Source organism: Triturus cristatus, chromosome 3_1, assembly GCF_964204655.1.
Source record: "Triturus cristatus chromosome 3_1, aTriCri1.1, whole genome shotgun sequence".
NCBI lineage: Eukaryota > Metazoa > Chordata > Amphibia > Caudata > Salamandridae > Triturus > Triturus cristatus.
This window is the reverse complement of record NC_140583.1, coordinates 663,950,457-663,976,792: the sequence shown is the minus strand read 5'-3', so window position 1 is coordinate 663,976,792 and position 26,336 is coordinate 663,950,457. Positions and strand designations below refer to the sequence as shown.

The following is a 26,336-nucleotide window of genomic DNA, read 5'->3' as shown; positions in this document are numbered from 1 at the left end:
TGCCCAGGTCAGGCCACACAGCCAGTCTGAGGCCTTGCTGTAACAGAGGCTCCTCTAACAACGAGCATCAGTGTAGCCAGGACTACCGGTGAAGAGCAGAGCTCCACAGAACGATGCGGACTCTGAAGGCCTGAAAAACTGATGCATGAGAGACTAACATACTGCTTCCCGTTACAAAACATTGCCAAAGACGTTTACTCACTGGGCAGGACCTGCTAGTGTTAAGAAGGAACGTACCTGCCTCTGCTCTGCAAGGCAGTGTGGCGAGGAAGGGGCATGTTGTGTGGCACTGGGACACTCGCTTTCTCAATCTGATCCACACAGCCGGATCTCGGGGATACATTCACCACCCTAGCATGTCATCATATAGCGCCCCTGACACTGTCAAAATTATTCATTAACGAAAAGAAAGTATGGATAAAAGAGCCACCTGTTCTGTCAGAAAGGAGGGTTTATAGGCGCCGTCGGTGGATTTATTTCCCGTGCCCCTCATGGATTTCATGTGCGACACGGCCATGCGCAGGATGGTGAGTTTGTCAGGCTTGCGTGCCAGTGCGCTGCAGGTGGGCACCATGTCAGACAGCTCTGTGATGTATTGTGTCATCTTATTCCTCCGACGTCTTTCAATTTCACTGTGATTCTCTCTGAAAGAATCAAACCAATAGAAGAAAAAAACGGAAGAGTATAAGAACAGCAGTTCATCAAGCCAGAGCAGCACCCTGCCTTAGCACAGCCTGGCAGCGCAGAGCCGTGGCACGTGCAGCCTGTGCACGCTGTGTACCAAGCCTGGCCGCCACTGTGTGTGTCGCGCAATGGCACGTGTGCAGTGGATGAGGCCCTAAGTGTGCACCCTACTGGACTAGAAGCATGTGTGCAACCTCTCAGATTACGGGGAGGGGGGAGCGTGCGTGCATATTATTTTCATTTTGTGGAATCTGTGTGTGGCCCGTGTACGAAGTCTTAGTAAAATGTGTATGTATTTTGCACTACGAGCAGTGCACGATGCCTGCATGGGTTGTACTATATATGTCCCGTTCCCGCATGTGTGCTCTCCGTGTATGTACCAGCATGTGTGCTCTCCGTGTATGTACCAGTTTCTCAAGTGCCCTCTCAGTTTAAGTCATAGTATCTGAAGTCACTGGCTGAGTGTCTCCCAGTATGGATACATGTTCCCTGAACGAGCAAGCTGAATCTGCCTTTGACGTGTATGCACGGTTGTATTGCCTCGGTGTGCTACCATGCCTGGGCATTAGGTGTGCCTGTGGGTTATAGTAACCAATTTATACATATATGTAATTGCCATCGAACTGTGAGTGCATGTGCCATGTGCACTTCTCTGTGTTTCCTACCTGCCATATTCGTGTCTTAGTGCACCATAAGTGCTATCTATCTGTGTAACCTAGAGCCCCAACTGTGTATACTAAAATATCAAGAATGTAGATCACGTGCCTCTTCAGGTTCCATTCACGGTGCCTGTAGTGTGCAGTCCATATGCCTTGGTGCCCCCTAGTGCCCGACCCGTGTCTTACTACGATCAGTGTTTGCTAGAGTCTTAGAGCACATCCCTTGTGGTTTGAGGATTGTAAGTGTGCCATCTACTACACACCAAAATGAGTGCCCCTGTGTTCCATCTGTGCATAGGTCTAGCCCGGTTTACCATTCCGTGTGTTATAGTGCCTTGATGTGTATGCAAGTGGCTTACGTGTAGTGTACTGCTACGGTGCTTGCCTGCATGCAACTTTACTCCAGTGGTACTACTTGAGCTTTGGACACAAGACTTTCGCTGTATTTGCGTCTTGTTCATCAAGGAATATTTGCCAAGTAAGGAGACATCAATCACCTGAACGATGCTCAGCCATTCCAACTCCAAACGAAACTATCACCTTCATCCCTTGCCCAAGGGTGCCATCTACTGTCCCAAGAGTAGTGCCAATAGACCACTGAAACAACTCTATCAACAAACTACACAGACTCAGGCTGGGTATGTATATATTGGCCCCATCAACTGGTAAATGGTGCACTTTGAGCAATATTCGAAGTACAACAAACCATTCACCAGCCACGATCCGTATCAAAAGCGCATCAAATGGCATTTAATAGCTGCATTTCATCTCCACTTCACAACGAGTTCCTCAATTTAAACATAACTTTACCCAGCGCACACTCAACATGAAGAACATCATCATGTACAACAGGTCTCCATCCTGTCAAACGCAGCATTTGCTACACCTTCAGCAGCTACGCCCAATAAGCAAATCCAACACCTCATAACAATAAAGCATTTCTAAACACAACGCCACTCTGTAAAAATAGTTGGGACTTAAAGGCAACCTGACCCAACTAACACTTCAAACACCTCATTATGAGGTTTTATACTCATTAAATGTGCTTGAGAGCAGACACTAATTCAGCAAACGAACCTACAACACACTATCAACAACTGCAAAACAGCACCTTGCTACTTGGAATCCATACAAGACGATCAACTCAACAAGACCGGTCAGCCTAATCCTGCGGCGATATCAGCAGCTACACCCACAACATAAGTTCGTAAAATGTCTCATAAATGCCTGATCACTTGACAGAACGTACATTTCTCATCTGTGCATCAAAGCTGAAACATACACACAAGTCCAAATTAAAACATCAGCCATAATCGCTTTGAGTGATACAAGCAGCAATTGTAGCACTAACAGCCTGAATTACACAATCAGCCACAATCTGGTGAGGGCCACTGTCACGTTGGCCACAAACTACAACAAAGTCATTAAAAATGAGCAATACCGTGACATTCTAAAACAAGACCGAGCGTGCCACAAATAAGCCGACAATATGAACACCTTACATCAACAATTAGAGCTGCTGCACACACCTCCTTTATCTAGCTCTTTAAACAGGGCACGATATAAGACAACCAACATATCCTTTCTGTGACAGCAATGGACTTCATTGGGAAGTCAGTTACCTGAGCTAGGCCATCAGCACCTCAAAAAGAGCTAGAGCATACATGCTCATCCAACATCTGCTATCATCTACGAAACAATCTTTGTCACACCAAACTTCAACAGAACACAACAACATCGGATACACCAACCGCCTTAAGCAAAGACATGTCACGCCACTAGACAAACCGGCCCAGCTGAATAATCAACTGCCCCAATATACACACAACAAACAACTACCGAAGACATCAACTGTCTGGAGGCATCACCTGGATCAGGAGACACTAACTGTTCCTAGAGCAGAAATTTAACTGGAATATGAACAAGGCATGTGAGGAATCCCCTTAGTCAAACTAGCAAGGACTGATACATAAAGTGCTACCTAAATAAGGTAACATTGAGTAATGTAAGCATGTACTGTGCACATGGTATATATCAGTTAAGGTGATGGATGTAAGTGCTGGTGATGTGATTATTGGTTTTTTGTCTTAAGTGTACTAGTGGCAATACCACTCAGAAGGCAGGGTTTAGACTATGGAAAGCGTCTTCACTGAAGAACCAAATATATATTCCATACCCTAAACCCAGTGTTCTGATTGGCTTGGTACACAGCACCACAGATTTTCACGGTCTTAAATGGAGACTGAATATTTACCTGGGAATAAAAGGGGACTAGGGTATAGCTTGGGCACAAGACTTCATATAAATACTATTTGAACTTCTAACTCTGATCATTAACTTCTCAATCAATCTTGATTGAATGATTAAGGGAGTGTATTTTTAGACGCACATATCATTGGGTAACACACTGTCAAACAAGAAGCAATGTGAACGAAATAACTGTTGCGCTATGCTTATAAGTTCTTTATTTGCAAGACTTTACTTTCATTAGGGAACATCCAATTACTAAGCAGCACCTGAACGTATTTGGTTGAGCGATATCAGGAAATCTTTAGGGACAGGAGAACAAGGTCTTAAATGCTTCAAAAGTCAAATAAAGGGGCACTGTTCCGTAACAATGTGCTGGCACAAGGCCCCAGCATACCCTTCCAAAGTCACACTACCATGAGCATTTTTTTGAGCAATTGATACTCTTGCTAACACTTCCAGCATATGAGTACAAGCTCGAGCAGGAAGACCCAACCACTTGGAGCACTCAATGAGAGCAAGCGAGTGCAACCAAAGCATTTGGAGCACACAATGAGTGCAAGCGAGTGAAACCCAACCACTTGGAGCACACAATGAGTGCAAGCAAGTGTACCCCAACCCAACCACTTGAAGCACTCAATGAGTGCAAGAAAGTTCAACCCGAGCACTCAACAAATGCAAGCGAGTGCAAACCAACCACTTGGAGCGCTCAATGCGTGCAAGCGTGTGTAACCCAACCACTTGGACCACTCAGCTACTTATGCAGCCCTCCGTTTGGGTGATGCAAGTTTCCCTTCACTGCAAACTGGACCATCAGTCCCTCGTGCCAGACCAGATCTTATAGAGTCATTTGTCCGTCCAAGATGTTCCGCGGCTTTGCTCTTGTGCATCACCATCAATTACAGCCAGTGGGATTCCTTTTCAGTAACTGTCAGATCGTTTCATGGGAGCTTGGGGCAATAATTCAAGAGATTGCTCTGCCCATGTCCTAAAAAGGATTCTGCATTCCTGTCAACCAGTGACCATGTGAATTCAGGAGGCATCTTCACCTCTTCCGTGTGAAAAAGGCGCACCATCTGCTGATTACAAGGGCTGTCCATGGGCTCTGTGACCAATGGAACGGATAGGTCACTGACCCAGCACATCACATGGCTAGACATGCCGACAGTATTGCACCTGGCCGTTAACGCTTAGCTTAACGAGCAGAGCATCTAATAGGCCTATTGGGGCTAGAAAAGGAAGCTACGAAAAGAGCAGGGTTGAGGCAACGGGAGATCGAGAAAATGCGTGCATCAATTATTTAATCTCACAGCTGTGCTTCTTGCTTCACAGAATCCCCTCTGCAGATGAAGATACTTGGAAAGGATATGCAGTGTAACAGGCATTATGCAGGCATGCAATTAAATCATCACATACAATTCTAGCTACAATCAAAAGTAACAAATCCTGGACAGTAGACACAAGTATGAAGGATGAGTGTGCAACTTCATACCACACAACGAACAGCCCATGAATAAGCATGCTAAACGTATTGTGCAGGAAGCAGTGATAATTTGCTGGGAAGGCCCATGAAGAGCACAAAATACTCTGCTTATTTCAAGAACGTGTGTGGAAATGCTGTCCACAGTGTGACTGGATCTGCTTGTGTGTCAGGCTGCAACCAAACATTACAGCCTGATTTGAGTCCTTATTTTGTTTGGCACAGACGTGCAGAATGTATTTAATGTATGATCCATGGCCTCCTTATGGACCAGTTTGTGAATCATGTATGACCCAAACACTGTCAGTGTAGCCATGTGTAGTTCACATGTGACCCACAGACCGCAGACCTAGGTGTGCTGCACGTAAGTCCCAAACACACTCTGTGTATACTTAACGCTTGACTAAAGCACTCATAAAGGTAATGTACGTAATTCATCTATGACCAAACTACTTTCCATGGACCTGTGGGGACTTTGTTAAGACACAAGCATGTTTCAAGGATGACAAAACCATTGAACACAGATATGTGCATTTCATGCATGTCTTAAGCATGATCCACTGACCTGTGTTTTGTACTTCACTTGTGAACATATCATTTGTCATCTGAATCCACCTTATGTACGACTCACAATACCATGTACTTTTATATGACCCAATCACTAAACATAGCCCTGTGTGTACCTCTTTCAGAATTTAAATCTTCCCCTAAACCCACACAAATATATCAATACCTTTTTTATGGGCCCATGCGTACCTCATGCAGAGAGAAAAAAACACAGATGCACGCACCACCTCCTCTCATCTCTTTCTATGTGTATGTGTATGTGTATGTATTTGTGACCGAGAGCACTTTCTCAGAGGCAGAACACACTAGGGAAGTAACTCCAAGCCCTGCATGTACAGCCTAGGCAGTTAACACTGGAAAGATACCCAGAGCTCACACATATTGAGGACATAATTCACACAGAGAAAATATTCCAAGTTCTGCCATCATCCCAAAGACAGTTTGGACTAGGAAGGTAATCCCTGTCCAACACCTAGAAGGGGGAGGATGACCCAACATAGGACAATTCTGAGATGTGGCATCCACGAAAGAGGACGAAACCTGCATAACTTGTTTTGGTGTCATAAATGACACAATGAACAGGTAAATGTCAAGCGACATAAGGAATTGTCCTTTTATAGCTACAGCAGGGAATGCAGGCAAGAAGAGAAAATACCATCAGGAATAAGGACACTCACGGTAGACACCACTATCATTATGCAAATGGATAGTGCATATTTGACTTTTGAGGCTGTGATGGATCCACTGGCCACCCAAGATACACCACTGTGATAAACTTGAAAAGAGGGAGGGTCCACGGTGTCCAAGACTGTTCCTCTTAGTTATTACGGCAACAGTAAAGGATCAGGAAGACATTTAGAAAGATCTGTATATAAAATCTAGAAAACAATATGAAAATATAGATCTGGAAAATATGTCCACCACTCCAAAAGAATATTCTCTGTAACATGACTACAGTACAAGTCGAATTAAATTTAATTGATATCTAACTGAAGACCACGCTCCCCCGACACCCATTCTGGGTGTTTCCTAACAGGGAATCTAAATGCTGGTGATCACTATTAAATTTGCAAATCGCCAATGACGGCGGTATATAAAGCCCCTTCAGTAAACCAATCGCTCTTTAGACCTTAGAGAGGCTCTCTGGACGCTAATTGCAGACAACAAATACAAAAGAGGAAATTGATAACACTGTCAGTGTTTTTCCCTCTCGACATCTTTCTTTATTTCCTTTGTTCTGTGGTGACAAGACCTTAGGCAGGGCCCCTCACTCATTCTGTTTTTAACTAGTGTGCCTACCACTCCTATCAAAAGTGCAGGAAGCAGCCCTTAAGCAGAGAGGAAGGAAGCTCTCAATTTCTAGCGCTCAGCTTATACAAGAAAATTCCAAACGCCAGTATCCAAAAGAGAAAAACAACAAAAGAAGAACAAATACAGAGAACAAACGAAGGTGGTTGATACCAGCCCAATACATGCACGGACTTATAAAATGCAGAATGGCCACAATGGAAGATAAAATAGAGGTTTGAAATCTCTTGAAAGTGACATCGCTAACAACTGTGCTTTACAAAAATAGATGTATTTCAGATCAAAGAATATGTAGTACAATTACTTCTACCCATCCTTTTTAGACAAGTACTCCAATTGGCACATCATCTTTTCTAGGGCCATTTTGCAGAAAACTCCAAGGCGAAGTCTTAGATATTTTACTAGCTATGAATAATAACGCAGATGACAATATTTCACAGTACTGCTTACTTGCTAAAAATGAATGCCGGTTACAGGACACAGTTCTGCTTTAACTGTAGCCCATCATTGGAATTTCATTCAGCTGCATCGGGGTGGATTTTAATCTCAGCAAGAGAATACACTATCATAGGAAACAGATACTCACTTGTGATTAGTATTTGAGAAATAATGGGTCCTGAAACCATAAGCCTAAGGAACACTAATAACAGCACAAAATGTAATCTCATATTGAGGTCTTTTCTCATCAAGGTTTTAAAGACCCTGACGGCCAACGCGCATGTCAAATTTCACAAAAAGGCCTGTGCCAAATGTAAATTCACACCTTGAGAATATCAGTTTCTCCCACACACACACAAAGTGATGGGCTGGCGGAGAGATTAAAAAAAACCTTTTAAAACAGATTCTGAGTAAAATCTTAGAAAAGGTGTGACTGATCTTACCTCAACAGATACTCTGTGTGGTCATCAATCCTCTGGATAAGGCAGAAGACGAAGATGAATATCATAATAAAAGAGTACTACTAGATTATGTACTTGACATGGCCAGAGATCATGAAATACAAATTATTCAATAAAACAACACAACTAAAAATGACATAGAACCATTCAACAGAGTTATGCAATACGGATTCTTTCACTCACCATGGACAATGTCTTGCTAGCTCAATACAAAAGGCATGCAAGGTCCTACTAAAGGTGAATCGCTAGAATTAATACACATTCTTATTCAGGGTGGCAGACCTGTGAGTAACAAAATGATTCTGAAAATTACACGTTTCTCAGAAACAGGTAAAAGTTGAATATGACCTACAAATAACTTGTTGTAGAAGCTGAGCCTAGATGTGAGAGGACAACTCAAGACCAAGAGAAAGGCCATAAAATGTAACGCCTGAGAAAGAACGAATAGACCCACACGAGACGCCATAGTGGCATACGATGAATCAATAACTGTTTTTCAGAGGAACACTGGTATTGTTTAGGAGCTTTGTGTAGCACTCCAGGTTGACATGTAGTACATTTATTGTGCATGACGAAAAGCAATTTCCAGGTAGGCTTTCCTTACAATTGTCAGTTAATTTGCAGGTTAGCGGCATTGGGGCACATACATGATGAGTTGCTTCATGCACAATATGGCTAAAAGCTCACAGAAAGCAAGAGGAATCTGGACATGGTTTCCAGATAAATCAGAATCCACTAAAGATTTAGTTGGGAGACACGAAGGCAAAGAACATAAGCTCATAAAATGCATATATATGAGAAGGTAAGAGACAGTTCCACATATGGCCCTAAGATATCATGGAATTAATGGAGGAGCAGAAGATTAAGAAAACTATGCAGGTAGGATCTGTAGCGTGAGCGTCTGTAGGTGCTGCATAATGCAGAAAGATGCTTTGACCAATAAATACTTTATATAATTAATAATACTAGCACAAGAGTTGAAGCTAAACTAAAAGTTACAGATTACAAATAAGGGACAAATATGAAGTGCACTCAGTCATCCTTATGTTAGACTTCAATGTCACATCCATCAATCACACACACAAACTCCTTCCTTAAAAGGCAGTGCATCTCCTGTGTGAGCAAAGACATCCAATAAAAAGTAAATTTTATACAATCCAAAAAATTCCAGTGGAACATTGTGCATTCCCAGTTCAGACACAACACACTAAATGAAACGTTGCCTATCTCACATACTACCCACACACACTGCTTGGAATGCTGTGTATGCACCTCCTGCATGAATCACAGGCTCTTCATAGGATCTCCTGATTGAAATTCAGATCCGCTGTGGAATGCCACGCATCTTCTAACTGATCCCTTGGCTCTTCACTGAATGTTATGCATCTCCTGGATGTCAAATGGCCTCTTTGTTAAAGGTGTTTTGTCTCCTATATGACCCAAGGATCCTAAGTGGATTGCCAGATAGCTTATATAAACCGCACTGGCTTTTCATGGAATGCTATGCATGTCTAGCAGCCCTATGAACACTCTATGTAACAAGGATTATCTCCTGAACACCCTCAGCCTTCTTGACTACCAAACACTTCTTGCTTGACCAATCAGCTCCACTGCGGAATCGACAGTCTATGGATATCATCTCATGTAGGACCCATATTCTTCCTAAGGAATGATGTGCATCTCCTAAATGACCCATGAGCTCTACATCAATGATGCATTTCCATTGGATGACCTAAGGGCTCTCAATAGAATGATGTGGCTTTCCCCTGGGAACCCCACATTCTATTACATGGCATGATGTGCATCTCTGACATGATGCACAGGCTCTTCATGACAACTGGCCTCTTTATGGGATGCTGTGTTTTTCCCGAAGGACCATGGACTCCCTGCTTAACGGCATGTGTAACCAGTGGGTTCTCAATGTCACACTGTGCTTCACCTATGAGCACTCCATAAGTGTCTTCTCTATCACCTACAGAATTTCCATGGATTACCAGGTATCACCTCCCGTACCAAGAGTTAGAGTCTCAGCATAAAGTGGTCTGTATTTTCTCTATGGCCCACAGACATATCACTAAATGTCGTTAATCTCTTATATGACCTACAGACATGGAATTCTTTGGTGCACATGTGAAAACCATGACCCTTCCATTAAATGTTGTCACTCTGTGTTTAGGTTAATGGCCTCCCCATTGAATGTAGTGGGCTGTCTGATCCATAGTGTCTCCATTAAATGTTGTTTTATCATGACTGGTTCATGCACTCTTCCTTGAATGCTATGTGACTCATGTAAGACCAAGCCCTATCTACTGAATGCTTTGTAATGCCTAGGCACATCAAGTGTTAACTAACAGCATAACTGTGTACAGAACAGAGTAAAGACAAATCACAATAAGCAAAATAACAAAAACACAATTATTGCAAGAGAGAGCAAGCATGTATAGCAATCAAGGAAGGCAAGTTTAACAGAACACATCTGGTACGAGATAAGTTATTCACATACATCCGTAATCATCTGGAAAATCAATGGACACATTGAAAACCACTAAAAACTATACTTGGTGGTCTGTGTGGCAAATGGAACATGTATCAATCAGTGGCCTTTATTCATCCCGAGGCATGCCCCATGTGCCCCTACGAATTGTCTCTTTGGACACCAGAGCTTATGTGCTAGTAAATAACATCAGGAACATAAAATAGCTGTCTCAAAACCAACACAAAACAGTAGCAACACATTCTTTGGCAGGAAGATGTTTGACCCTACATACAGAAAGACCCATTCTGGGTTGTCCTGAACAACGGAACATTGAATCATTAGAACACCAGGCCATCTCAGTGACTGTGATTGAGTTTACAACCCTCAGTGGCCAATAGATACAAGCTAAACTAAGTTGAATTCTTGAAAGTACTAAAAGCAATTTCATGCAATTGCGTGTACCTCTTGCACCTTCGAGGTGCATACAAGTCAAAGTCCACAGTGTCATACAAAGAACGAGGAGTATCCTATTAACTTTTTGCTGAATTGTGTGTACCGTTCTCCTCCCTCCCACTTTCACAGGGACCCTTCTTTAGATAGGTACATGAAAAGTGAAAGCTTAGAGACTTGGTTATCTCTTGCCTGTTGCAGGAGCTCTTCACTGAATAGTGTGTACCATTAGTGTTCCGAAGAATTTGTCAATGAAACATGGCCATTGGTGTCTTATTACAGGACACATATCCACGGAATAAGGTAGAGATGACCGGATAAATGACACCTACCTTGCCGCTTCCCATGGTTGGGGCAACAGGAACAATGAGTGGGTAAGGGAACTGGTCTCACTTCCCTTAGGGTCAAACACCCAGACATTTGCTCCACTTCCCACATAAAGGGACACAAGGGCATACTCCAAGGACTCTCCCTAAATAAAGGAGGGCTTGTGAGTCAGTCCTCACGAGCATGGCAGGAGTCAGGAAAGGAAGAGTAAGGGCGGAGTAGACGACCTGACAAGAACATATTCTCAATAGACCTTCTGTGTTTACAGGGATATCTGAGTCAAAATCAAAAAATAAATAGAGAAAAAGAGTTCAGCTATCGCTGGATTGAACAACATGCAGTGAAGTAATGAGGGACTACAGACTGCTGTCTAAGAAGGACTTCAGTGCCGAATGGTCATTGACCCCGAATGGAGATACAATGGGACTTTAATCCTAAGGTTATAAGACTGATAGATGTGGAATAACAGAATTATATGAAAAGACATCTCCTGGTGTAAGGAATAAAATAATTAGACAGTACTACAAATAAAGAATGTATGTTTATTAACAAGGTGCAACAGTTACCTTCCGTGCTTACCAGTTTCTTCTTCTTGGAAAAGTTTGGGCAGTCTGTTTTTCACAAATATGTGTTAATAAAACACTAGGAGTCACAACAATGCTTTATTGAGCCAACATGCAAGCTTGAATGAAAGTACATATGCTCCCTAAACTGTACTGTGTGCACGAACATTAACCACCCTACTACATAAATAGAAGTACAGACTTAAGACACTGTAGTAAACGACATCCATAAAGCAGACTGTGGATAGAGAAGTACATCACACTCAGATGCACATTTTCACAGAAGATTGACACTGCACAAAACAAAGCTAAAATACACAATGTTAATTACACAAACATGGGAGAAGCAGAACATATTTGCACTTACAGACCCAAACATACACATATATAGATATATATATATATATATATATATATATATATATACACATAGATAGATATATATACACACACACACACACACACACACACGCACCTAGGTAAACAAATATGCAGCTCACTACACACAGTCTAGTTTGAAACTGTGTATAAGGACACAAGTCTGTAAAAGAAGGGTATATTAATTTCAAACTCCTACAAACCTGTGACGGGGAACATTGTGGACGTCACTGCAAATGGTACGGCAAGGTGAGACACCACTGCAAATGCATCTCTAACCTAAGATGAATGGTATAAAGCTCAAAGACCAACTGAGCAGATCATTTAATTACAGCTACAAGTAGTTACACTGCAAATACCTACACTGTAAACATCTACATTATGAGTAGTACACTCCAAACACTTATAATTGAATTTTAAGGGTAATTTGGATGGGTGATCAAATGTGGCACAGAGGGAGCTGATCATGCTTGGGTCTGTTGGGACATACAGGTTTTCTTGGAGGAAGTTGTAAGCACTGTTGAAACTATTGTTGGCTCACCAACCCCAAGGAACACAACAGTACTTGTGGTAGGAGTGACCAAGATTGATGCCAAAAGAAATTATGCAGGCATTATTTTGATTGAAACGTATACACGTGCAATGTGCGGGGGAAAGGAGTGACCCCACGGACTATGAAATGGGTACTCAATTTAACTAATTAAAAGCAGTTCACAGAAGAGTCCCTAGAAGAGGCATACGTCACCCCATGTCCCTGATGCATTTGGATGTCATTTGTGTCTTAGTAATTACAGAAAAGACTTATGAAGTGAAGTGGACAGCAGAAACATTACTGTATTGTTTACTTTGTTCGTATGGGTGCCATTCGAAAGGCGGTAAGCTGTTCAGCTGGGGTAAGCAATATTGAAAATAACATAAGACTAAACTGAACTACAAGTTACAATGTATTTTCCTGAAGATAATGAAGCTAATACAAAATAACGTGAGTATGCAGTGAAATACAGAAGTTCATGATCACACCTAAGATCTACACTTACTTTAGGGGTTTTGGGGGGCAATTAAACTTCCTGAAGCCATTAGGTGGTGGAGTAGTATTTTTGCCTGGATAAACAGGGTTGAGTTCCTGATGGTTGGATAGCATTCAATAGCCTATTGCCAGGAGGCACTGAACATGGTCTGATGCATTTGGATTCGAGGATTCTTTTAGGATGATAATAATATTATTAGTGAGACTGTAAAAGGCTACTTTGAAAAACGAGCTCCAGGACCAGGGAGAGATACACTTTGAATAGAAAAGGGACGCCTCCAATACAGATAATTGGTGATAAACATATGGGAGGGGAAAAGATCAATCTACATACACAGATATTTAATACAACAAATGGAGACAAGTCAGACCGCAAGGGAAAAAGAGTGCAGTGTTTCCCAAGAAATCATACCTTGTAATATAAAAAAATCAGATAGGAGTGAATGGGAGTGTGTGCGTTCAATAAAAGGTAATTTAAATCAGGCATCACACATTTATCCTACAATAAATGAACCAAGACCCAGTCTGTCCACTACAATGTCAACGACGTTTCAACTATATAAACTATGTTCAAGGGCATCATCAGGACAGAAATTATTCGGGAAACTGACTGATAAAAGTATCAATCTCAATGCATTTAGGTAAAACAGGAGCTCAATGGCAAGTTGAGAACCGCTGATATTGCCTTGTAAAATTGAATTCACTGCGGGCTAATTAAAGAACCGCATATCCAAAAGCATAATCAACTGAATTACAATTCACCGGACCGGTAGTACTTGATCGTTGAGCCAGGGAATGCATCTCCTGTGTAGTGGCAGCCATGTAAAAACACTGATGTGCACTTTAGTGGAAAGCAAAAACAAGAGATAAGCAACCATAGACTGTCCCTTAATGAGATCTTAAAAAGTGAAGTGAAAATAATTTCCAGGAATCATTGACTATTGTTATGTGTGTGATCAGGAAGACCCAGCACACCTCTCTTTTGTAGTGGTGGCAATGCTGGAAGCTGATGTGTAGTTTAGAGGCTATTAACCATGAGATTCGATAGAGTGTACAAGCATTGGATCACAGAGAGGCAGGATGCATCTCCCATGTAGCACAGATATATCAAAAAAATCTGAGGGGCCTGTAAGGACCCCTTTCAGGTTGATAAAACTCAACACAAGAAGAAGGTGACTGAAGACAGCATATCTACATACTTGGGGCTCAATTTATTTCTTGCTGTATGCAATAGAGAAGGACTATGCTAACCGCTCGGACAACGGTCCGCCAGCCCAAATTAGATGCGGGCAGACCACATGTTTAATCAGAGTGGAGACTTTTCTGTGTCCGCTGTGATTAAACCCCTCAGACGGCCTTGTGGAGTTAGAGTTAGAGGCAGACTTGTAATTTTGCCCTCTTGATTTGCTTTTCACTGCCCATCACAGCCAGGAAAACATCAGTGGTAAGGGGAAACGAAAACAGCGAAATATTCCCCTCGCCATAGGAAAGGACTCCCATGGTGACAGGAGCGCTGTCTTTTTATTTTGAAAAAGAAAATTTTGTTTCGGGATTTTAAAAAGAAGAGAAAAAAAAATATTAGGTGCTGGGCTCCATAATGTTGACGGAGACCTGCACCATACAGCGAAATGCATTGGCAGGAAACGCGGCTCTTGGCAATGTTTTGTAAAGGACTACAAACGTGGCAGTCTTATTAACCGTGCGGGTGGTCTATCTACGTGGGTGACAGAGTGAATTACTCCGTCACCCTGGCGGAACAACGGCGCTATCCGCTAGTAATTACATTTGCCCCTTGCTCGTTTTAGACAAATTACACAAATTGTGGTCAGCTTTTTATTTCTCTTTATGTTTTTGCTCTTTGATGTTGTGGTGCATTGCTTCTTTTAACCTACTTTATGTAGTCTAACTCAATAAAAAAAGTTTTATATAAAAATAGACAAATCGGTTAGAATGGTGCATTATGTATAGTCGTATGAGGGTCAGCGACTGCATGCAGATCACTTCCGTACTTTTACACTATTTACTGTGATTGAATCTAAGGATTCCAAATGATTATGTAATTTTAGTTTTTTATTCTTTGTACAAAATTACCTACATATGTTCTTTAAATAACTCTAGTTAGAAGAGGATACTAAAAGAATCCTTGCACACTATCATATAAATCCTGGGTAAAAAATTAATTTGTGAGAATACAAATCTATAATATTATATCGCTAGGTAAGGTAAATATATTGAATTTGACATGTATGAGCTTCACTTCAGAATCTAAGTGATTGTGGAAACATGGGTCGTTTGGAGCTTTATTTAGCAGTTAGCTTACAATCAGAGTCTAGCAAATACAAGGAAATTATGGAAGGAGTGCTGAAACCTTTCAGACACTCACCCACAGTCACTGGGTTTAATCAATCGTCATTCTTTAGCTCACTTCGCCATCCCACTTCAGACCCAGCCATATGCAAATCAGTCTTGACCCTGTGCCTCGTGGGAACAGTCCAGGCTGAACTGCCAAGCCAGGTCTTCCCTGGACTGGAAACAAGCATCCTGGGACCGGTTTCGGCGTACCATCCCTCATCAGCCAGGCTAGCTTGAATCCAGTGGCAGAGAAAACGGAGAAAAATAAAAGCAACAAAAATAAAAAAAGAACTTACCTGCCGCCCTCTAGCATTGCGCTGTTTTGCTCCTCCCCACTGCTGACAGGCAAAGGCTCCCTCATTGCCCTGTGGCCAATCTTGAAACTGCTTTCATGCATGAAAGCAGCTTCAGGATTGGACTGAGTGGCGCAAATTTGTGCTCGCAGACAGACTGGAAGCCTGTGCCTGCTCTCTCCAAACCGGCAACGCAGCTCAGGTTTTAGAGAACTTCAGTGCTCAAGACTGTTTGGCCAGCCTGAGACAGCCGGCCAAACCGTCATGTGCACTGATAACAGTGCCCACTACTCTCCCTCCAGTACTGTCACCGCCTCTGGCCACGTCCGCAAGCCTCGGCACACAGTCCGGCAGAAGGAAAATAAAAATATAATAAAACTGGTTTTAAACCCATTTTATTATCATTTTCTTTTTCATGTTTCGGAGGGTACTGACGGGGGCAGAGACGCTTCTCCGTAGCCGAGGAGCGGCCGAGTTTGCCTTGGCATGTACGTTTTTGGTACCCACAAATTAACTAGTCCTGGCGTTCCACCACTGTCCCCAGATTTAGACCCCTTCTCCTTAAGAAAGTTTTCTGCATTTGTCTGGATAACTTGAAATACTTTAAGGCACCAGCAGCACAGATGGACATTAAACCATGGACAACACTCTAGAAGCTGCTAGCTCACCCAAGGCTGGGTACAAGTCCAGGGATGTAGTCTATACTGTTGCTGTGACCTACCCCAGAAGGGGAAGCTATGATTCTAAATATGTAGACAGGAACTGAAAGCTGAAGCAAGGCCCAGCAAACTGAAGCTTGTGTAAACTGGAGGCATCTTATAAGCAAGGACCACCCTGTTCTGCCCTGTATCATCCTTAACGTTGTGACAGTACACAGCTGTAAGAAATCTGATTACTGATTGGATCAGCTGACTACCCACCTGAAGGAATAATCAACACTTATCAGGGTGAATCCCTAAAGTCACCAAATTAACCCAAGCTCAACCTCCTGATAGCTATGACACAGAGGACGCAAGATCAATGTGTAAAGAATGTATGGAATACCAAAACCGTAATAAGGTCGAAGAGCAACACGATGCAAATTCCAAAACAAATTCGTAAAACAGAGTAAAATGTAAGAAACAGTATAACACCAAAATGACAAAAGGCAGAATAGCGTCAAGAAGCATAAAATGGTAATGAAAGTCGATGGATTGGGACCTAGGTGCAATTTGACACTGACCGCGATAGAGCGCAGATCAGATACACCATCCAGGTTTGCCCTAGTAAAAGATTTTACCCTCTGATGTGAGTGCTGTAAGTCCCACTCTGCCACAGGAGTACACTTGTAAATGCCCCCAGGACCTCAGGTGAGACACAGAGACTCACAGGGTGTTAGGCAGAGGCCAAACAGCAGGATCCACTCCAGGTCCAGTTGCCGCTGGGCTCCTGTCCAGTGGCTGGAAAAGGCCTCGTTGACCTCATTGTGTCCCTGCAGCTTTAAAAAAATATCAACCTATGACACTTTGACTCCACTTCTCGGTCATGGGTACAAGAGGGAGAGCAGATCTAGTCTTCTAGGCTCTTCTCAAGTTTCAGATAGCAGGTTCAGCCCTCTTCTGATCTTCTACAAGTCCGTGAGTATTGTGACATGGGTGCCTGGAGGTGCCACATGGGTGCCTGGAGGTGCCACATGTATGCCTGGCACGAGCTAGTGGGTGGGATAAAACCATGGGCACATCCTAATCAATGGGGTAAAAGTTCCAAGGGTCACCCCTATCCATTTTAGGGGATTTTGAAGAAGGCTGAAGTCTTCAACCATGCTAAGCCTGGGTCGGAGAGTTTAGTGTGTGAGCGAGGTGGAGCGTACTATGGTAAGTTTAGTGTCCTACCACATCTAACACCAAAATGCAGTTAGAAGCAGCAACAGTTACCTCAATAAACCCAGAGGCAGACGTCTGTTAAAACAAAGCAAGGTTTTCCAGCAACCAGACAATGGACACATACGTATGGTCTTCTATCCTGTTCTCATACTTTGAAGTGTGCCCAAGTGTTATATGTAAATCCCCAGTCGTCAAGTAGGATTTAATACTCAAGCAATAAGTGTAACTAACGTAAACAAGCATTTGCAATGCAATAGGACTCGCATTTACGCAAGAAGTATTGCATTGCAAATGGGCCTCCAGAGGCTTTAGGCATGGAGAAGGTAACAGTCTAAAAAAAACATAAAGGACTTTTTACCTAATATTTATCAAATATACAACCTCATAATTGATTTGGATTTATACTAGCTATTAAAATAGTAGTTTAATTATTTTTCTAGCACATTGAAATTAGCATTATTAAATGTAATAATGTAACCCAGTGTTTTCCTAATGAACTCAGCCTTGCTACTGAAATGAGCTTTTTGGGGCTTTTTCAAGCAAGGAAATGTTTAACATTAAATTCCAACATGTCCTACTTTTAAGTACCATGCACCCTGCCTTATGTCCAATAAGGCCTACTAGGATGTGACTTAAAAATATTTAAAAGGAATGTTACGACCTGTCAGAGGGGGTTATTTTGACAAGTAAAATTTGCAGTTTAAAACTGCAACAGGCTGCAAAAGGAAGGCCTGCATCCATGTTTGTACTGTCACTGTAGTCGGTGGCACAATGAGTGCTGCAGTCCACTGGTGACATTTAACTTACAGGCCTTGGGTCCACTTTGTACCGCATACCTGGGACTTAGAGGTAAGTTAAATATGACACTTAGGGGTATACCAATTTCTCCATGTTTAAATGGGGAGCATACGCAGTTTTCATTGGTTAGCAGGGGTAAGGTGCCCAGAGGTCTACAGTCATCAAAAATATGTGGTCCAGCAAAAGGTGAAAAATCTTGTGTGACCGTGCATTAAAGACAAATTTCCTACAACAGAAAGTGATTTACAACTTTAATAATAAACAGGAATTTTCCATTTTATTCATGGCCTTAGGGAAATGTTCAGTTGATTGGGGCAGACCACTTTGATATGAGAGTCTTTCAGGTTACAGAAATATGGTAAATTAAACCCACTGGACAGAACACTAAATCCCAATACACAGGTTTCTAGTGGGAAATGGTGGATCCGGTAAGTACCCTGACCCCTTAGGTGCCCCAAACACCCAAAAACAAGGACTGCGATTAGCAGTTTTAAAGATAATGCACTAAAGTTAAGTATCCCCAAGAGATCAGTTGTAGCAAGTGGATTTCTCTCGGACTGTGTTTGGTTCTGTAATAGAGGACGTAGTTGTGGTGGAGTAGTTCAGTTAAAATGGCAACGGAATTCTGAGTGTCAGTTAATAGACACCATAGACTCAAAATATTATGATACTACAATCTACTGGGCGAAATGTATTTGGGCATCTAAAATATTTTTGTACCTGAAGAGCAGAGCCCCTTTTTCCCGATCCTCCGCTCCGTTTGCTATACCTCTTAAACCATGGTTCACTGAAAAAATAAAACTAAGGAAGACACATGATAGCGTACTTGATACCTTTGTGTCACTCTGACAAGCACATTTGTTCTACTCACTGACAACTATAAACAAAATGAAGGCAAGAGGACTGAGGCCACAAGACTTATAAATATAACTGTGAAATCCCTACACTTTGCTTAGGCATAACATTTTTGTTTCGGCACTGGTGTCATTTGAGATGCTGCTCCTTACAGCGCAAGCGCAACAAAACTGTTGGGATTTGTATCTCGCGCCAGAAAGTGCTTGAATATTTGGGTTTGCTGTAGTATATATCGTTTAATGCAATACACTTCCTATTTGTAAATAAACATCTATTTGTTTATAGACACAGCAGCTCAAACTGGTTATTTAGGATTACTGTGTAATTCCTATATCATACTGTTAGTTCCAGACCCACTACCTCCTCCTGGAATCAACCTTGGCAGCTTGCCAGACTACCACTGGAGAGTTACATGCAACGGGGAAGGAACTTGGTTGGACACCAGTAGTAAAGGACTTGACCTACCACAGATTCTGCCGGGTAACTAGTGGCTGCAACATAACCTATATAAAATGCCTCAAGGTAGGTCGTCAGCTAGTCAACGGTAATGTGACTAGCTGACTAGCTAAAACCATCTTCAGATAGCTGAGTTATTGCCTCTTTTCCCACAGGAGGTGACACTGTGCAATTCCCATGGCAATATAAATTAACAAGACACAAACTTTTTGTTACAAGTAAGCAAGGTGTCCTTTTACAGCATGAAATGGCAACAGAGTCAAATGCCTTGCAGAGTATTTCAAAAGAGCATATGCTTTGGAAGGCCTGAGAAGCCGTTCAGAACAGATTTCCTGATGCCACTTGTTACAGAGGTTCGTCTGTAGCATCAGTCAGTATCTTGCCACTGCGGGAGTTATTTTCTAATTAGAAGATGTAGTTATTAAATGGAGTCATTTGCAATTGAAACAAAAAAGTGGTGATGTTTAGAATATGGTTTTTCTGGCTTACGCTACATAGGTCTCAACTACGCCATTTTTTAAAACATGGCAGTAGTTCCATAATATTTACCATGGGTATATATTCCTTCTTAACCTTGCATGCAGCAAAATGTGCACTATTTATTTATTTTGATGACATGTCGATCTCATAAACTCCACGGGAAGCCGTTAGATACTTTTTCAGACTCTCCATGCTAGTACACTGAATTGCTATCCTTCAAGAGACTTGTTAATGTAACTAGTTTGTTCTGACACCTGCAGATGACGGTAGGTTGGAAGAGGCGAATCCATATTCATGTAGTGGGACAGTTTTACAATGGTAGGATTGTGTAACGTTTTACCTAGCTGGAATGGGATTTGCCAACATGTTGATACTTTTGCTCACACCATGCTGACATTCCAGTTTCTACCATATCCTATGGTGAAATTGGCTAAATAAAACCTTGTATTTAATGGTGAGTCAGATCATTTTGATTCTACTAGCGATGCTGCCAGATTCTCTATTGATTTCCTGCACATTTGAATCTTGCCCCATTTTGAGGATTTTGCTTAGTACTGCATTTTTTTAACCATTGAAAGCCTTCATGGCAATTGGTTTTTATGTCCTTTAACTGATTAGTTGAGATTGCTAATATATTTTTATTATTTGTCTTGTACTTTAATGTTATAATAAACCTATAAGGTTTTATAAAATTGCTAAACTTGAATTCACTTTCTGAGTCAGTCTTTATTGTTAGCTGTATTTTGAAATACTGATTTGAATCTTATCTGTAAGGACAAAATGGCTCATCTATTCTTGAGGACATCACCGTCTCTAACCCAGAGAATTGGCGGTGCATTTATCAAGCTGATTATCTAAGAGACAACAACCAAACCGCTTTACCTAGCTCATGGAGAAATATTTTCAATTTTCTCTCGTTTAGATCACACTCTCTTTCCATTAAGTTTTAGTTGGCCTATTCACAGGAAATTGAACATGCTCCACAATCCGTACAGATAAACGCGAGGTATTCTTTAAGCTAGACTCTGCATTTTGAAGAAAATACAGGCAGGCAGTAATGTGAAGTTCAGAACTATCCTTTGGCATAAAGATGAAGAGGTTGATAACCCCACATTCCTTCAACCACCTATTGTTAATGACAAAGTAGCAGTTTTTGACATAGTGGGGCAGACTGCTGCTTCAATGAGTTGTGGTAACCGGGGTACTCTTGGCTACATAAGAACAATGAGAACCACCATCATTTTAGTATCTTTCAAGTGTGCGGTCATGGGCAGTAATCAAATTGCATGTATGCTATTTGCCGATTAACTGAAATAACATTTACCAGAGATTTGTTCACCAGCATTGGGATACATTTCTATTTCCTGTTGTTGCAAACAAGCCCTCTTCTGGAGTTCCTCAATAAATCAAAATGTGGTCTACTACTTGCAGTGCAAACAAAAACACTTGTGAACTCCAAATCATCAGCTTACAAATTACCTACCGAAGATTGGATGTCAATGCAAATTTCTTAGATCACGGTGTCATATTGAACCCAAAAACTCATGGTTAACATGTAATACCTTCCAAAGGTTTTGCCAAGGCAAAACTGCTTTTTACATCAAATCAGAGTGACGGCCACCTAGGAAATGCCAGTTCAATCAAGGAAGTAAGGAGTCTTTTTTCCTGCAGAAGGCTTTCTAATACTAATTCTTGCCATAAATAAGATATGGGGGAAGATGACAGCTAAGAGACAACTGGCTGCTAAGGAGCGGTTAGGCTGATGGGTGCAGTTGGCCTTGTCTGTTTGTATTGTGCAGACTAATGAGTTACAGTACAATGCAGCAGAGGGAACGTGACAGACTTAACCTCTTTAGCAACTTTGTTGCTGGGAAAAGCCGACAGATTGCTCAAACCTGTTCAGTTCTATGCACTGCCTTGGGAATATGGAGGTCAAGCATTTCCTGGTCCTTAGATCCTTGACAAGCTTCAGAGGACGGAGCTCAGGAAGGGTTGTAGGAGCTGGATGCAGACTGGAATTGTCGTAGTTATAGATAGAAGATCGAACATCTGTATGGATGCAAGGCAACTGGCAGCTATCAACTACTCCCATTACATGTCCCGGCCATGTCGGCTTGCCCTTCTCAATATGACAAAGGTTTTGGAAACCCAGGGCAGCACCACCTCAACATTAAAGCCTGTACTGAAGGAAGCTCATGTTGATACTCTGATCTGCTGATAGACCTCTTCCATACTGATAATCATCATAAGCACAGCTCCATCTTAGAACAGCAATGGCTAAGGAAATCAAAGAAATTTGCAGGTCGGGCAGCAAAATGATAGGAGAAGCTTACCAAACTAGCCAGCAAGCAGGTGAACTATTCTCAAAGCCCAAGCAAACCCCCCAATGTTAGTAAAAATATAGGCAACTATTGGTGCAACTGAAAACTTAGAAATCTCCAAGGGTAGTTGAGATGCATCAAATAGACTTTTTAGAAAAAGAGGAGAAGGGCTAACAAGGTCTAGTAGTCTAATGGAGGAAGGATTAAGAGACATTTTTGGTGCTGCTCAACAGCAGAATACTACCAATGCAGCAATAACTAATACATAATCTTATATGGACCTCTTGGCAGATAGTGAAGTTACTGAAATTGCCTCACCTGACGAGACGCTTATGGATCATTTAGGAGGCTAACATTACACTACTCATTACACAACTACAACCATTATGGGACCCCTTTGACAGGAGCAAACACCACATGATGTGAGTCTGATGAATCTTGAGGGACGCAAGGGCAGGAACTGATTAACGAACCAGTGATCCTGTGCTTCAGAGTACAATATATAACTATATAGAAGTATGGAACATGATTTTGTATACACAGAAAACTATTTCCACTACTATATCAACAGATGCTGGGTCACTCGCTTAAACAGTGGGCCCAGTATATCAGAGGTTATCAACAATTAGAGGTACAGGGAGTAATGAAAGTTCAGCATGCATACTCCCAAACACTAAAAAAAATGCTGAACATGCTGTTCCTATTTACACTCCAGGTAAACACTACTAGTGTACCTAGGTGGAATACAGGCGAGTTAAAATATTTAAATATCGGAGTAAGAGCCCTCACCCACCAACAAGGGTGGCATGCTTCATCATCAGGCAGCTCCTCATTGGGCCGGTGCTGCAATGCCCAGCGGGCCCCTAAAAAGGGCTCTTTGCCAAAGTTCTTTTACTTGTCTGGCCATTAATGAAGTTTACTTGATAGTGAAAGGCTTTTAATGAACTAAGGAACCCTAGAAAGTGAAAATAACATGAACTAAGGAACCCTAACTTAAATACTTCCTATATTATTCTGTCACAAGTACTGAATTAGTGTAGAGAGCTGAAACAGGCTCCAGTCAAAAGTCTAATTACTGTAACCATAAGTATATGTCACCAGTGTGACAGATCACGGTCATATTGGAGGAGTACACAGTTGGGCATACCAACGAGAATTTTGTTTTTTTTAAATTAGTCAAAATGAGTCAAATTGGAAAAAAAGATGGAGGGGTGGCACAAATTATGTAGAGTTTGCCCATTGTTCCTGTATTATTCTGTGACAACTAGTGAAATTGATAGAGAGCTACAAAAAGCTCCAGTCAGAAGTCATAGGCCACAAGTGGAGGTCACTGGTAAGAAAGTTCACTCCAAGGAATAGCACCATTTAATCTAGTGGTGTGGGTTTTCAAATGAAACACTCACCCCTGTTCACTTTTAAGAAGGGATATTTTGTCAGTGATTTTTTACGACCTTCAGGATGGTCCACTCCCATATCGTCAGGGGTGTGATTCTTTTCCAAAATTTCTAATACCACTCCTGTATTCATTAATGCATGTCTTTGCTGCCCTAGCAGTCATACCTTTGCATTTTAATTTACAGGGGCATATTATCATGTAGATACAATTCTTTGGGTTACAGTTTGTATGCTTATTGAGAGACCAGATTTTTCTGTCATCTACTATTATTTCTGTGGATTCTTTCGTTAAACTACAAACATGGCATTTTCCACAAGGAAAATGCTCAGTAACTGGTGGTAAGACCCCCCCCATCTGTTTTTTTATGTGTATTGCTCTGTGGTCTAGTGTGGAATAACATTTCCTTGAGGGTCTAAGTGGGTTTATATCCAAACCGGAGTCAGGCAAAATTAGGTGAGCCACTATTAAGAATACCCTACAGTTTGTTGAAAACTTTTTTGATCTTTTAAGAATTGGGAGTGAACGTCGTAACACAAGCGTAGTTGATAGCTCTCGTACTCCAATACTACATCACGCTGTTGTTCCTAGCCCGCGTTTATGCGGGGTAGTTCCTTGGTGACAGTATATTCATCAGTTCCTTGGATTGTTCATTAAAATCACTGTCAGTGCAGTTTGTTTCCTATCCTAAGAAATTGGACAAATGGTAGATTTTTCTTCAATGCCTTAGTATGATGGCCATCACAACAGAGGAAGTTAGCTGTTACGATCGCTTTTATTCTGAAGGTCCTAGTTTTCACTATACTCTTATCGATCGTGATAGGTAAGTCCAGAAAAGAAAGTTTCTTATCTGAAACATTTTATCATTCGGAAGTATGGGTTCTAAGAGATGATCCATATGGTAAATCCTTTAAATTTTGCCCGGTCACCCTTCCATAAAATGAGGATGTCATCAATATATTGTTGACTGAAATATTGATTGTTGCGCACTCCTCTATTTTAGATCAATCGTTAGTGTTAATCTTATAATTGTCTGTCATACTGTAGGTATAGCGTGCAGGTCAGGAATGAGGTAGCCTGCTTGATATGAACTACTGACTAAATCGCAAGTGTGGCGATACACTTTACCCTGGCCGCACAGCTTAAAAAGGACAACCCAACAAAATTATATAATTTTAACCACTGTTATAAGCTTATATGTGCTGTTTACAAATACAATCGTACATCAAAATGCGATTGTACATTTTTTTAATTCTCTGCGGATTCCTCTCTGCTGGTGCCTAGTCATAATTAGGATACATCAATTTACTTAAGTAACTGCATTTACAGCATTAACACTTCAAGGAGTTCCCAATGCATTTCGGGATAAACAATCCCTTCTTCAGGGCTGCTGTAAACAATCAATAAATACAATATCAACTTATACAGGAAGGAACTCAGTCATCTGGTTACACACTAGTAGTGAAAAAATATCTTAGAGACATACATAAACAGAGCCCAAATAGTGTCTGAGTAAACTTGTCCCAACACCAAGCGTTTCCGTAGAAAGAACATATGCAACATGCACCTCGATGCTCAAAAAGATCAACATGTGCTGGTCGTGTATGATAGAATTATAAACAAACAGTGCGGATGTGCAAAATAACCTCAACTGCTGCAGAATAGTGCCTTACAGAGAGAAACCACCGAATATATGTTTAGCTCAAGACAAATACCTCCACGCGTCTAGTGTGTAATGATCTACAAATACATACAAAATCTTTCACCAAACTGCGTGTCACAAAATGCATCCAAACAATGGATGCACAGGTCAAAATCTTGCTGTACCTGTGTTGTGTTTTGATTTAGATGTCCGTACATAGGTTTTCCTAAATCTTGTCCTTATATAGGCACAATTCGCATTGCCCATATATAGGCATAAGATCCCAGTCCTTATTTAGGCACTAGCCATGCTATGCAAATACAGGCATGGTCACCTACATCCGTCCATCCCTACGTCACAATGAGATCTTAGAAACCAAACCCTTAAGCCATTGGGACTTTCCCTAGCAGGATTATTGATTTCTCCAAGAACTCATATTATGCATGAACTACTATTCCTTAGGGGTTCATTAATGACTTCTTCCTCTGCCCGACTTAACGTCAATGCTAACATTCCTAAGCACCTTCCAGGTAAAAATATACCTTCCCTTACCATGGCAAACCACGGCTCGGCTGCACAGGTCGATACGGCTTGTCACGGCAAGTTCGGAAGAATTAGAGTCCCCGCCTGACGCACTCACCAGACGCGGGCATCCCTGCTTGCAGAGAATCCAGCTTCCAGTGTTCTGACTCCCTTTGCGGGGTGTTAGAATTTGAGACCCGGAAAGAGATTCGTACCTCTCTCATCCAAAGGTATGGAGCAGACTAGAACCTAGAGGGACTCTTGGCATATGCAAAACTATAGCATACCATACTATAG

General features: G+C 41.7%; 1 protein-coding gene across 7 annotated transcripts in view; it reads right to left on the bottom strand.

The window, feature by feature from the left end:
- Positions 1 to 26,336, bottom strand: part of ARNT2 (aryl hydrocarbon receptor nuclear translocator 2) — an 803,119-nt gene that overhangs the window by 583,665 nt on the left and 193,118 nt on the right. For all 7 annotated transcript variants that reach the window (XM_085644710.1, XM_085644711.1, XM_085644712.1 and 4 more), the window contains one exon: positions 431 to 644. In XM_085644710.1, coding sequence (XP_085500836.1) covers positions 431 to 644 — 214 coding nt within the window. The remainder of the gene's footprint in view (positions 1 to 430; positions 645 to 26,336) is intronic.